The 15,108-nt window shown below is 36.4% G+C and overlaps 1 protein-coding gene across 2 annotated transcripts in view; it reads right to left on the reverse strand.

Annotated features, from left to right (window-relative positions):
* Positions 1–15,108, reverse strand: part of PTPN2 (protein tyrosine phosphatase non-receptor type 2) — an 84,915-nt gene that overhangs the window by 8,694 nt on the left and 61,113 nt on the right. For both annotated transcript variants that reach the window (XM_046671906.1, XM_046671905.1), the window contains exons 6-8: positions 12,871–13,080; positions 11,331–11,483; positions 4,980–5,161 (exon numbers count right to left, since the gene is read on the reverse strand). In XM_046671906.1, the coding sequence (XP_046527862.1) occupies positions 4,980–5,161; positions 11,331–11,483; positions 12,871–13,080 (545 nt within the window). The remainder of the gene's footprint in view (positions 1–4,979; positions 5,162–11,330; positions 11,484–12,870; positions 13,081–15,108) is intronic.

Here is a 15,108-nt window from a genome sequence, read left to right on the forward strand (position 1 = left end):
CATAGCTTGATAAAAAATCTCGAATGCCTCTTCAGTGTCTACTATGTTAAGAGCCAACTTTTTTCCTGGCCAAAATGTTTAACCTGAATAAGGAGAAATAATCAGGGGAATCCAAATTGTGAGACATTCTAAAAGGTCTAGAAGGTGCAAATGCCAATGTCAAGCAAGGAAAAACAACAGTGGCGAACAGTTCCAGCTTGAAGGAGACTAAAGGATTACATCAACCAAATACATTGCATGATCTTTGATTACACCTTGAATTATTTCTTAAATAGTTATAGAGACTGGGATCATGAAGATGTTCCAAAATTAGATTATGGTGAGGACTACGCAACTCTGTAAATATACTAAATCCATTGAACTGTATACTTTTTTTTTTTTTTTTTTGACGAAAAAGCCCTGAGCTAACATCTGCCGCCAATCCTCCTCTCTTTTGCTGGGAAGACTGGCCCTGAGCTAACATCGATGCCCATCTTCCTCTACTTTATATGTGGGACGCCAGCCACAGCATGGCTTGCCAAACAGTGCCATGTCTGCACCTGGATCTGAACCGACCAACCCTGGACCATCGAAGCGGAACATGCGAACTTAACCACTGCACCACCGGCCCGGCCCCTGAACTGTATACTTTAAATGAGTGAACTTAATGGTATATAAATTATATCTCAATAAAGTTATTATTTTTTTGTTTTGAGGAAGATTAGCCCTGAGCTAAATGCTGCCAATCCTCCTCTTTTTTCTGAGGAAGGCTGGCCCTGAGCTAACATCCGTGCCCATCTTCCTCTACTTTATATGTGGGATGCCTACCACAGCGTGGCTTGCCAAGTGGTGCCATGTCCGCACCCAGGATCCAAACCAGCGAACCGTGGGCCGCTGAAGAGGAACGTGCAGTACTTAACCCCGGCACCACCAGGCTGGGCCTCAATAAAGTTATTTTTTTAAAAAGTTATAAGGTGGATTTTTTTTTGACAACTAGAGAAATCTGAATATAGAGTATACATTAGATGATTTTATCAATGTTAAATTTCTTTGGAATACTGGAAGCTTCAGACATTGCTGGTGGGAATGTAAAATGATATAGCTGCTGTGGAAAACTGGCAGTTCTTCAAAATGTTAAACATACAGTTACCATATGACCTAGCAACTGCACTCTTAGATATATACCCAAGAGAACTGAAAATATGTCCACATCATTTCCAATATTCCCCTGCTATGCACAACTTTGTTCTTGCCCAAACGGTATTTTGCTGTTCTCCAAATTTGTTCCCCACTCTAACTAGAAACCTTCTCTTCTCTCGGGTCCCATCATTTCAATTCTGTTCTTCAATTCTCCCACCTCTCATCCCCTGTAGCCTTCTATTCTCATCTTATGGCTTTTAACTTACAGCAAATAATTTATGTTGCTAATTTGGGTTTTTGTTTTACTCCCTATTTAGCAACTTAGGAACTACACTGTGCTTATCTCTGTATGTCCTATGGTGCTTTCTAACGTCTTCTTTGCTTTTACTTATACATAGGTATCTCTGGCTATCTGAATGCTATCTCAATATTTGCTATAATGACTTGCAAAAATTATTACCCAGAATTCACTCTCTGAACTGAAAATTTACTATAACAAATCTGTGTACCCGCCAGTGAAAAAATTGAAGCTGTATTCAAGTGTAGGCAAAGCATATATAAAATACATAAAAGAATATGGAGCTCCCACTCAAGGGCTTAGTCCTTATATTTGCTTCTGCTAGGAGCCTGGGGCCACCAACAATCAGGTTCCAATTGAGATGCAATTTTTAACATATTATTTCATTTTAAATTTTCATTGCAGTATAGAAGACAATTATATTTTTTATCTAGTGTTGCTGTGTATCATATAAACCCAATACGTTCAGTGAGTGTTACATGATTATATAATTAGTGCTTTAAATATTCTGTTAAATAGGAATTCAAGAGGATTTTTACGATATCTGGGGAAATTGGTTATGGTTTTGGTTGGGCTAAGAACACACAATTTTCCCATTTAAAATAACGGAATAGAGGCTCCTGCTTTCCAAAAATGCACTATACATGTGTAACAGGAATGGAGTGAATACAAATACCAAAGGAGACCATTACTTAGTTTAAGAATGCAATTCAAACGAAGGAAGGATTATTCTCAATTTGTGATATAATAAAATTGTTTTTCATCTAGTTGGGCCTAAGGAAAGTATGTCTGTATGATTACCTGCCAAGCAGGACCTGGTTTTCCCATATGTTTACATAATTTAGGCCATAAACTGGCAGGGAATGCTTCAAGTGGACCCTTGCCCTTGGAAGCCCATGTGAAATTCCTCGTGGTGGCACATATATCAGGCTCCTGCCAATCATGTCTCAACAGGCGTAATCACACTATGTAAAACACATGAGAAGGAGCTGAATGATCTGACTTTTCACTTATCCAAATTGTTCTCCACTCTAAGTGATCTGGGTTTATGCATTCCAGTACAATTGAGAACACAGGCTTTCAAACCTTGATGGCAACCTTAAAGAAAGAAATACCTTACAATCACAACAGAGCAACTACACACACATACGCATTCATATATGTACACTTCTATGTAAACAGAGAATTTATATATAACTTGTACATATATAAAATACGTTAAAAGACTTAGTTACTATTTGTGACACTCATCTATTTTATTGTCTAATTTAAACTGATTTCTATTTTACTGTATTTTATTATTTAAAAAATGCTTTTTATAACTCACTAAATTGCTTTCATGACGATGGGAATGTGATCTTCAATATGAAAAACACTGATTTGGAGGATATTTAATAATGAAAATGATGAAAACAAAATATGGTGTTCTATCCCTTTGAAACTGAAATTCTTTCAATAAGGTTTTGAGTTATTTTATTAGCAACTCTAATACAAAGCAATAGATCAGCATTAAAATTCATTAGGACTAAACAATAGAACTTTTGAGAGTAATCTTTACTGTATGCTCCCTTACATTTTTCTTTTTCTTTTTTTTTAAAGATTTTATTTTTCCTTTTTCTTCCCAAAGCCCCCTGGTACATAGGTGTATATTTTTAATTGTGGGTCCTTCTAGTTGTGGTATGCGGGATGCCACCTCAGCATGGCCTGATGAGCAGTGCCATGTCCACACCCAGGATCGGAACCAGCGAAGAAACCCTGGGCCGCCAAAGCAGAGCACGGGAACCCAACCACTTGGCCACGGGGCTGGCTCCTCCCTTACTTTTCTATAACCTTGCTTCCTCAATTAATCCTCTCTGCTCAGAGTCCTTACTTTCCTATTGGGACTCTCCCCCTGCTTTCAAACATGCTCTAGTCTCATCTATCCCAGAGGGAAGAAAACAATAACATATGTGTACACTGCCTCCCCCTTCACCCAATAAAACCACCTTCTGCAGTGACTCTAATTCCTGAGTGGTTTTACTGATCTCTGTACTGCCCAACTTGGACAATGAGAGGTTTACCTCGTTGAGACTGTTAATACGGCTGGTCTGTGTCCTTAAAGATTAGAATTCAATACCTCTGAAATACTAAGGACACTAATTCAATCATCAAGCTTGTTTCCAATTAATTCTGTACACAGTACCAGCCAAAACAACAACATTAGGAACTGGAGTGTCTTATTACTGAAAAAGATAAGATAATGTAAAAGAATATTATTTCGTGATTTAAAAGTATTATATTTAAGTTGAAAGAAGGAACGAATAAACAACTTTATGTTTTCACTTGTAGTCTAAAACCACCAAAGCCATAAACAAGGAGTAACATTGCTAACTTATAACAAACTCTTCAGTATAATATATAATAACACATACACTATGTATTGCAATATGTTACCTTTTATAAAATTTCAGGTAATTTTTATATTGGGGAAATACAGAAGTAAAGTTATAACATACAGGAGACTGTAACGATTTTCACAGCACATCCCAAGATCCCAATGTAACAAATATGATGATAGCATAAAATTATACACAATAAAAAGCATATTTCACAAAAAGAAAAGAAAAAAGTCATTCAACAAGACCAAAGAGAGGAAGTCACCTTGCTAAGTGACTCATACCTCAGGATACCAGCTTCCTAATGCATGTGAGATAACTAGAGGCTTAGAAATGTAATTTTCTTCTTTTAAAAGATCAGCACCTACGCTAACATCTGTTGCCAATCTTCTTTTGTTTTCCTTCTTCTTTTTCTCCCCAAAGCTTCCCAGTACATAGTTGTATATTGTAACTGTGGTCCTGCTAGTTGTGCTATGTGGGACGTCGCCTCAGCATGGCCTGGTGAGCAGTGCCATGCCTGCATCCAGGATCTGAACCAGCAAAACCCCGGGCTGCTGAAGCGAAGCGCATGAACTTAACCACTCAGCCACGGGGCCAGCCCCAATTAGAGCCTTAGAAATGTAATTTTTTTAATTGAAAAACGTGAATAGTTTACATTCATATGGATTCAAAACTTGAAAAGTATAAAAGGGCATTTTATGTGATTTTTTTGAAAAAGACCTTTTTCTTCTCCCAATAATGGAATTAAGTTTAAACACCCATTTTAATATTTTATAATTTTATTAAAGGCATGTTATCAATTATTACATTATAACTATTGTACAAACACTAAATAACTGTACAAATGTCAGGTATTCATAGTATTCATGTTCTGTATCATACTTATATTTTAGCATCTACTTATATTTACTTTTGCACTTAATTAGTATTGTGTTAAACCATTTTCTAACTCTATGGTTAAACCATTCTCTATGGTTCCTGTCCATAGGTACTGAATTCTTAATAGGACTAAAAGCTCTCTGAGATTGATGATGTCATCACAGACTACTTAAATACCCTCAGGTAATAAATAAATGAATAGTTATGTTAATCCAATACACAAAGGGCCTATATTTAGTTCACATCCACTGAACTTATTAAGATCAAGAAGTCTCATCTTTTTAAGCATGTTAGTGCAGTAAGCTTACCTCTCGCTGTTCTCCTCCATAGTATCTTGCATTTTAGAGGATAGTTCTGTGTATCTGTCACCTGCCTGTTTTTCTTCTTCTAGGCCTATCCTGTTCCCATTATATTTTTCAGTCATTATTTTGGTTGGTGAATGATCAAAAGCAGGACATAAGTCTTCCTTAGAAAGTTCTTTCCACCGTTTCTAGGTAGGGAAGAGAAACGAAAACACTAAAATTTTGGTTTTCCATAAATAAAAAGGATTTATGAATTGAAATTCTATATGCATGTTAAGAAAACCCTGTGATGCTAACAGACGAATGAGAAAGAAAAAGGTGTTTTACCATACCACCTTGTCTAGCTATGTCTATTTAAATTCATTTAATATTTATGGACATCTCTTAATAAAATTTAGCGGGCCTTTAACCTATTTGAGACAAACTATACTAAGACCTCACTAAAACATTAGTCACAGTAAGAAGATTTTAGTCAAAGCCAGATTTTGCTGGACTCCTAATCCACAGGGATGTAACACTGGAAACAGTGACCAAGATGTGATCTAGTGTTTCTGTGCTCCTTGCCACTATCTAGCCTAATGAGGAACCAGTAGTGAGATCTCCAAGTAGGTCCGTATGTTGACAGAGGACTTTAGTTTGGTTGTCCCTACTAGGTATACTAGCAGTTCCAGGCAGCTTAGCCCACTGGGTTAGAGAAAACTCCTCTCACATGCCTGGACTTCACAGTAGGCAAGATTCAGACCAAGACAAAGAGAAATTCCATTTTCTTCATCTAAGTAACAAGATGTCATCACCTACCTTGGGATTGGGAGCCTGTTGTGATTAACGAGATGATATGTGAAAGGGCCTAGCATCATGCCTGGCAAATGTTAGTTTCCTTTGCCCTCACTGCCACCATCCCTACGAAGAAAGGTAGAGGAAGAAGAGGTGCAAAGTATACCTGGGGCCCTGGAAGGTGCAGGCAGTGAGAAAGTATAGGCCAGAGAAGGAGAAGGCAAGTATAACCTCAGCACGGGGGACCACTGGCTCTCCAAGTCCGTAAAGGGCGGGGAACACAACCATCCATCTCCCTGCCAATAACAAGAGCAGTAGAGGAGATGGCAGTGAGAGCTGAGAGTTTTGATTATCTATGACTTTGACACTGATGCAAAATGACTTGGTATAGACAGGAGTGGCTCTCTTAGAAGATCCTATCATGGAAGCATGGAGTCTCAGATCTAATGAATAAGGGATTCTATAACTTATTGTCTGAGGATTTTAATGATTTTGAACAGAGATATAACACGGCAACTTACACTTTTCAGGAACTTACGGAATGCGCATTCCCTGGAGTTACAATAATGGCATTCTTAAAAACAGTGCTTGTATATTTAGATAAAAAAAATCCCTGGAAAACTCATTGATGCACTGATAAACTAGTTTCTAACTTGTCTCATCATACAACACAGGAATGAAAAAGAAAAGGCATTTTATCACACTTCACATTTCCCAGATATGGCTGTTTTATTAAGTTGCATAATTAATATATCTCTTTCTGTTTTATAGTAGTTGGTTCACAAAAGACTTAGAGAATGTAAAATTCTGTAATTTTTTATATTTGGAGGACAGTGAGTAGTACAGCTTGGTACAATTTGGCCAGAAGATGAAGAACATATTGAGCTTGACCCTGAGAGATGACGCCAACAAGGAAACAGACCTCAAGAAAAGAAGTCTCTGAACTTAATTTGAGAAACACTGAAGTGGAACTGAACTCTCTTGGGCAAGGATCTAATAAGACTTAAACCATATCCAGAAAGAATATTTTGCAAATACTTGAGAAACTACTATAATGGAACCTAAGATGTTTTCACTTTAGATTACTGCGTCAATTTTCTTTCTTCCCCTATTTTAAATTTTTGTTATTGGTCCAAATAGCATTTTTTACATTGAAGAAAATGCAAGTGGGGCAACAAGATATTTAGTAAGCACTTACCATACCCTACACTGTTCTAATGCTTCAAATGTACCAGCCCCTAATCCTCACAAGAACTTTAGGAGGTAGGTACTACTATTGTCATTATTATATTCCTTTTACAGATGAGATGGTTTGAGAGTGTTTAAGTAACTTGCCCAAGGGTATACAGCTAATGAACAGTAGGGCCAGAATTTTAATCCAGGTGGTCTGGGTTGACTATGTTGCAACCTCTCCTGATTGTCTGTATTTCTGAAAGGCTGATTAATTTCAGTCACTGCATAGTTTTAAGAGAGTATCCAATAAAATGTTACACTGTCTCCAGAATTTATACTGGTCAATTTTTGAAGTTTCTATTCATCACTGAAACCTAGTTATAGCAACTCCAGCCTTATACTTGGACAAAACTCAACAATGGCAATAAATGAGACCGTGCCAAAAATCAAATCTTACACTTCCCAGAATATGCAACAAATTCAGAATCTGTCAACAAGAAAAGCACTCAGCAAAGAGGGGGGAAAAAAAGAGAGAGATTTAACGCTAGTGAATTAAAAAAAAAAAAAAGCAATGTCATTTTGTCATGTCTCTGGGCAGCAAACTCACTCAACTTTGCCTTCCCTGTGACAGACAAGTAAGCAGGCACTTCAAAATCACCTGCCTTGGCTTGTCACTGCTGACTGGTGAAGCCACGGAATCAATACTGCTCCCAGCTATAACCTCATTCAAGCTCTCATTTTGAGGCCTGGAATACAGCTAACCAGACCAAGAGTTTTTCATCTAATTCTATACTCATGTTGCACCACACTCTCCTGCGTGACACATGGTATGAGCAACACCCCATGCACTGCCTGCAGCCCCATCCTACCCATTTCTCACTGAAAAAAGCCCCTTGGAGGAGCAGTAAAGTGATGTAATTAAAGTTGAAACCTACTATTATTTGTTAAAATTATACCATTTACTTAATACTTTATTAATAGTGTCAAATTACCAGCTAGAGATCTTACAACATCAATTCTGAATTGCCAAAGTGGATTACTTACTCTGCAAGGTTTACTGTCATCACTGATACTGGGAATGTGCTAATAAATATGTGGTAATACCAGAAACAACACTGCGTATTTATGCCTGACTTTGTGCCAAGAAAGATGTAAGGTAAATGATATCATTGTTAGAGATGACTGGAAATTATATACATTTATCTAGGTAGGTCAAGGTCACTGGAGATTTCTGTAAATGAATAAATGGTATGTGATTAGAATTACATACATATATTTACTGATCTTAGATGCAATCACTTTAGACATAAATATTAACAGCTCTCCTTTGTCCCAAGAGGTTCTAAATCACTTTATATCCACGTATGCCAAAAAAATTCACAGAAAAACTAACAGGAAACTGTATCCGATAATGAAAATATCACTCACATCATATAAATCTAAGCCAAGACTAAAGGTGAAGACAGATGTCCCCTTTAGGAAAAAGCATCAGAGACAAAGAATTACATGGGTTGGGTGCTACTGAACAGACAGCTCTCTGGAGATAAACAGATTCAGGAAGTGCCCTCCCCACCCTCTGCCATCGTGCTCACACTAGAAAGACGCTTCCTTCTTTCCTTTTACAAATAATTTCTTCCTCAAGTTAGAGGCAAAGAGGCAGAGGTAGATGTATGGAGAGCAGAAAGAGCTTTTTGATAAATTGGCTATCACATCCTGGTATGTCAAATGAGATACTTTTATGGGCTACAGTTATATTCATGCAGTTTGGGATTTCCACATTAACAAAGTAACTTTCGATCTTTGTAACAGTAAACTTTTTTTGTTCGGTTTGTTTTGTTTTGGTGAGGAAGATCTGCCCTGAGCAGATCCATTGCCAATCTTCTTTTTTTTTTGCTTGAGGAAGATTAATCCTGAGCTAACATTCGTGCCAATCCTACTCTACTTTGTATGTGGGATGCCTCCACAGCATGGCCAACAGTGGAGTAGGTCCGTACCTGGGATCCGATCCCATGAACCTGGGCCACCAAAGCAGAGCATGCAGAACTTTAACCACTAGGCCACAAGATGGCCCCTCAATCTTTGTAACAGTAAACTTTGATGATTTAAGATTTCAAGAAACTACTCTTAGATTTCTGTTCTAAGCTAAAGTTCTGGTACAGTACTGTCCACTAAAATATAACGTGAGCCACATATATAATTTAAAATGTTTAGCAGTCATGTTAAAAAAAAGGTGAATTTTAACAGTATGTTTTAACTCAATATATGAAAAATACTGTCATTTGAACATATATTCAATATTCTTTAAATTACTAAGATACTTAAAACTTTTTCTCCCTGTATTTAATCTTTAAAATCTGATATGTCTCTTACACTTCAAACAGATCTCAAGTCAGACTAGCCATATTTCAAGTACTCAACAGTACATGTGCTTAATGGCTATAGTAGTGAACAGCGGAGTTCTAGGATGAGAAAAATATCTACGCAAAGTGAATAAACTGTATATATAAATACACATTCCTGGAAGAATACATGCATGCCAAAATGGTTACAAATTTGGGGTGGGTAAGCTAATGAAGACTTCCACTTTGTACATGATATATTTCCACATTTTTTTAGTTCTTTTATTCCTAACATGTACTCATTATTTTTATAATAGAGAAAATTCACAGCACCACATAAATTATTAGAGACTTGCTAGGATCATTTCTGTGGAAACTGACCCCTCTGAATGGGTAACAGGCTTTTCTGATGCTGAGCACCCAGAAAATACAGAGACATTTGCAACATCTTATCTGGAACAGGAGCAGAGAATGCCTTGGCTTTGAATGGGGTGCTAATGATAAATTAAGAGTAAACTGAGAATCTGATGGTTACCATATCAAATAAATTGGGACAGAAAGAATTCTTCTAAGCCACAGACTGCACTGTCATAATAATAAAGACCACAAAAAAGTAGGTCCATAAAATTCATCTCTATAGTGAAAAAGATCCTCCAAGTACATATATATTCTAAAACTAAAGAAACAAAACTTGAAAACATTTAAAGTGGAGGGAGGGATACTACCCAAAGGATACCACATTCCTACAATTACTCAGTCTGTAAGAACCACCAGGAAATAAGCAATAAACGGCAACTAGTGAAGGCACACTATTATGGGGGAAGTTTGATATAACTACTTAACTTTTTTTAAATTCCAGATTTAAGCTGGTAGAAGCTGAGATAAAAAAAAAAGAGAGAGAGAGAGAGAGAGATTTTCCTAATCTTAAACATTTCAGATAACTTTTACTTCTCCTAAATCACTGTTCATTGCCAAGCAAACCCAATGCTGGCCCCAGCAAACCCAATGTTCCCAAAATATGATTTATGAAGTAGGGTCTCTTGTTTTGTGAGCTTAATCTTCTACATACTATTTTACTGACTGATGGCATTGAGTAACCTAATGTTTCTCTTCATTAAAAATTATTCTTTAATTCTATGTAAAAATTTGAAAAAAACTTTTTAATAAAACAAAAATTTTATTGATAGTTTGTCTTGAACAGTTAAAATAGCACTAATGATCAGAACAAAAAAGTTAGCTACTGATAAATAAAATTGCTTAAGAATTTTAATGTCTTTGAAATCTATACAATACTTAACTCTTATACTTAATTCCACCATGACAGATGGTCTGTTCTAAGTTATAAAAGGCTTATTCAGAATTTTCCTGTTTTGGCTAGTAATCACAGAAATAAAAGGGCTAGTAAATGTGTTCATATAAGAGATATATAAAGAAAGAGATTCTATCTACTTATATCCAACACTACGTGATTAGATCAGACAAGAAAAGGGGGTCTGTTGTTATTTCTGTTTCTAGTTTACATGTTATGTTAGTATATAACTCAGATTTCTGATAATCAGTCTTTGAACTCAGCTTTTGCAGATGTGGAATAAAAATATCTTCATGAGAATAAAGCCACAAACTAGAGAAAATATAACATTCTACTGGAATTTAATTATGTTTGTGATAAGTACTTGAGTCGTTCATTGTTATAAAATGAAATATCTTATATAAACTAAGTGTTCTAAAATCCCAGGTCAAGTTTTTAATGGGGTAAAAGTACCTAAATTTTCTGGTTTATTTTAATGATTAAATGCTTAAACTCTCTTTACATAAAAATTTTACTTTCTTTAATGAAATCTTATTTCCACTAGGGCTTTTGAGAACAGGCTGGATTTAACATGAGGCTGAGCTACATATGAGGAAGTGAGCTTAAATTTTACAATTTTAAGATGGGCAGCTGGATTTACTACATTAATGTAAATATGCTTTTCGGAAGGAAGGGAGATGATAAATGCTTCAACAGAGTGCTGTTATTTGGTGCTAATCATATCTCATACAAAGGTACTATTTTTCCCCTAAAAAGGTTTACCTGTATATTTGAATCTCCCTTTATAAATTTTGCTCCTTCTATTATAGTCATATACGAAAATCTGAGTTGATCTGGTGTCTGAATAAGTCCCATTCGATATTTTCTCATATTCAGTAACAGTTGTTTAATGTTAATATCATCACCTTTTTCCATCTGCAAGAAAGGCAAAAATTAGTCAAACCTTTCGTTGTGAGAGTCTGGGAAAGAGAAGCAATACTAGATAACTGTTAAGAGTTTTGGCATGTGCTGTGTTCCTCCTCCTCAAGAACAAGGTAAGTTACCACTGCAGCTCTAACTCTTTATGCACAAAACGGTCATCCCAGTGCATCCATCACCCACACCACACCTCAACTGTTCAAGTAGTAGATGGAGGACTTCTGGTCCTTTAGCTGATCCACAATTGAACGCAAAGCAATCATACTAATCTCATTCACTTCGGCCAGTGTTTGGTCTAGGGAGGGCTTTATGAGCAGTTCTGGCTTACGTAAAGATAAATCCACTGAGAATAGTGCTTTTTTTTAAAAAAAAAAAAGAAAAGTTTTAGCAGGAGTAAACCTTTCTGCCCAGTGCCCTTCCACCTTTATGTCTGTGAACAGCAGACCTCTAAAGATGGTGGAGAAGAAAGAGTCCAGACCCACAATGACACTGTAGAGCCACTGCACCAGCCCTGGACTACTGATCTGGTATTATAACCACAATGGCCCCACCTCAAGGAAAAAGAAAAAAGTTGTTATATTTAGTAGGGAACAGGTGTAAACACACAATCCAGTTTTAATATACACCATTTGCAAAGTAGACACTAGAGTTTTTAAACATGTCAAAGTTCACTTTAATGTAACAATCCAATCTTTGATTGAAGTATTCTCTATACAGGCAGAGTGGTAAGGTAATGCAGTAGATATGTTAAGACTCAACCATTTCTATAGCCTAGAAGTGCCCTATATCCCAAGGCAGGAAAAACAGACATCCTAAAAAGAGAAAAGGCATAGACCAGTATCCAGTCTGGGGCTTGGAATCGGTTGGTGGAGAAAGAATGCAGCCCTTGATGGTACAGATAGGAATCTCAGGGGAACAACAACAATACCGACATTTATTGAGTGCTTAGAAAATACCAGGGACTCTTCTAAGTGTTCTAAATGTATTTATTCATTTAATTCCCACAACATCCCTGTAAGGAAAATACTATCATTATCCTTAGTTTGTAAATAAGGAAATTAAGACAAGAGAAGTGCTTGTCTGAGGAGGAAGGAATTGAATATTATATATCAATTTACATTTGAAGAATAAGGGGAGGGGAGGGACCTATTATTTCTGTAATATAAAACTACTAGGTAAAAAATGTTTTCTTGGAGATCTCTAGAATTATCTTGGACGAAGCCCCACCGGTCACAAATAAGAGGCAGCTGAAAGGGTGTAAATGAGATTTTTAGGTTTTCCAAAAGAAGAAGTTTAAGTTTGAAAAAAACAGTTCTGGGATACTTACATTAGAAACAATAAAAAAAGAAAACAAGACTATAATTAGATCATAAGGAGCACTTACCAGAATAAGACAGGTGTCTACGAGAGAAAAGGTGCCTGACCGCCCAATGCCTGCACTACAGTGGATCACTGCAGGCCCATGTTCAGGATTCAAGGAACCAGATTCTCTCACTTTAAATAAGAAATTGAGAAATGAAGCTGGTGATTCAGGGACTCCAAAATCTGGCCAGGTAGTATAATGAAAGTGAGATATTGTTCTGGTTTCACCACTCTAAAAAGTGAAAATCAAGGGGGAAAAGTTAGTTCTAATTTTTTCTTTTAAAAAACTACTTCAGAAAGATTATGTGTTTTGTGTAATGCTTTTAATCCTTATGGGCTTTTCGTACCATGATTTTTCACTTGGTTTTTTATAATCACTTATATAAGTTTGGGAAGATTTTCTCTAGGAGAATTTGGAATATAATAAGAACTAACACTTCTATAACACATTATTTTGCAGGCATGTTCTAAGCTTTTTATACATTACCTCAATCCATACAACAATCTTATTAAAACCCATTTTCCAGATGAGACAACTGAGGCAGAAAGTTAAATAATTTACCCAAGGTCACACCTTCAGAAAATGACAGAGCCAGGATTTGAAGAGGCAGCCTGGTGCAGCACTGGGGTTCTTAACCACTGACCTCTACCATACATGTTGCCAATATTTTCTTTAATTCATACATCATGATGAGTGGATTCTTTTTCCTATTTTTAAAAATTCCTACCAGTACAATTTTGCATTCTTTAATGGTTTCCTTTTTAAGAATTCCAAAGTTTTTTTAGACATAATCTTTTCTATTATATGAGTTACCTTTTACATTTAGCTATACAGGCACAGAGGAGCAACTCAAGAATTAATTTAAAGAAACAATCTTTACAGTTTTAATTGAAATTGCTTTTCTAATTGCTGCTTTACTCCATGGTAATAATTTCCAGTCCTAAAACTGTTTATATGCCTTTGCTGATGTACTAAAATGGTTTACCAACATGCTAAATGTTTCCTGTCTCTTAAAGCCTGCCTGGCATTCACTATCACTTCCTGGATATGCCTGATGATCTTCATTTCTGACTAACTCATTATGAAAATGTTCCTTAGCTTCTGCCAATTGCTTTTGCCCCAAGGAGCACTTCTGTACCTTATACTGTTCATTTCTTTAAATGAAGCAGCAATCCTCCAACATGTCTTTGCATAATTTTTCAGTTTTATTATAGAACTTTTTTGGAGAGAGGAGATGTTGGGGCCCAGGGCAGGCGACCCCAAAATATCCCACAATAGCATAGTAATTACTCTGAATTGAAATTACTCGAGAAGCAGCCAATACAAAAAGAGGCATTTTGACACTCTTTTCTTTGTTCCCCCTGAAAGCAGGAAATAAATCCCCCAGCTGAAAGATGCTCTCCCTGCATCCTTATCATGACAGCCAGGGAATTCAGGGCTGAGAAGCCTATGTAAACACAACTTGCTAATTTACTACTTCAAGTTTGAATTCCTCACTAATCACATACCCCAAACCTAAGTTTCTTTGCCCTGTCATTCCTCACTAGGTTTTTATCCTGTTAATCTGGTCTTGTGTCAATTTTATTATTAGTCCAACCAGAAGAACACAAGAAGGATAGACGGAGGCAATTTCCCCCTCCCTAACAGAGACATAGAAGCAACATAAAAGAACCACGATATTTTTAATGGCTACCAGCTAGGGACTATTATTATAGCATCCTGCTTTCAATACAAATTTTCAAAAATAAAGTTAGCTTTCATTCTTTAAATATAAATTTTCCCTTTTTTCAGTAGAAATTAAGACTCGTAAGCCCTAGACTTGATTACATGAGGCATTAACACTGATAAAACACACTGCAGAATTAAAAAAAAATTTTTTTAATTATAGTGGCTAATTTTTCTTATCATTCAGCTTTCATAATTCCAAATTCCAAATACACTGGGATCCACAGGTGCTTGATATACTGAAGGTACTAGAATTAAAATGATCATTGTGATTACTAGATTTCAAAACATTCCTTTTTAAATTCCAAATAAGTATGCTAAGTGAAAGAAGCCAGACTCTGAAGGCTACATACCATATGATTTCATTTATATGACAGTCTGGAAAAGGCGAAATTATAGGAATAGAAACCAGCTCAGTGGTTGCCAGGAGCTAGGAGTGGAGGGTAGGGCTGACCGTACACAGGCAGCAGGAGAAAATTTTGGGGGATGATAGAACTTGTTCTTTATCTTGATGGGAGGGGGTTACACAACTGA

The sequence above is a fragment of the Equus quagga genome, chromosome 9 (assembly GCF_021613505.1).
Source record: "Equus quagga isolate Etosha38 chromosome 9, UCLA_HA_Equagga_1.0, whole genome shotgun sequence".
In the NCBI taxonomy this organism is placed as follows: Eukaryota; Metazoa; Chordata; class Mammalia; order Perissodactyla; family Equidae; genus Equus; species Equus quagga.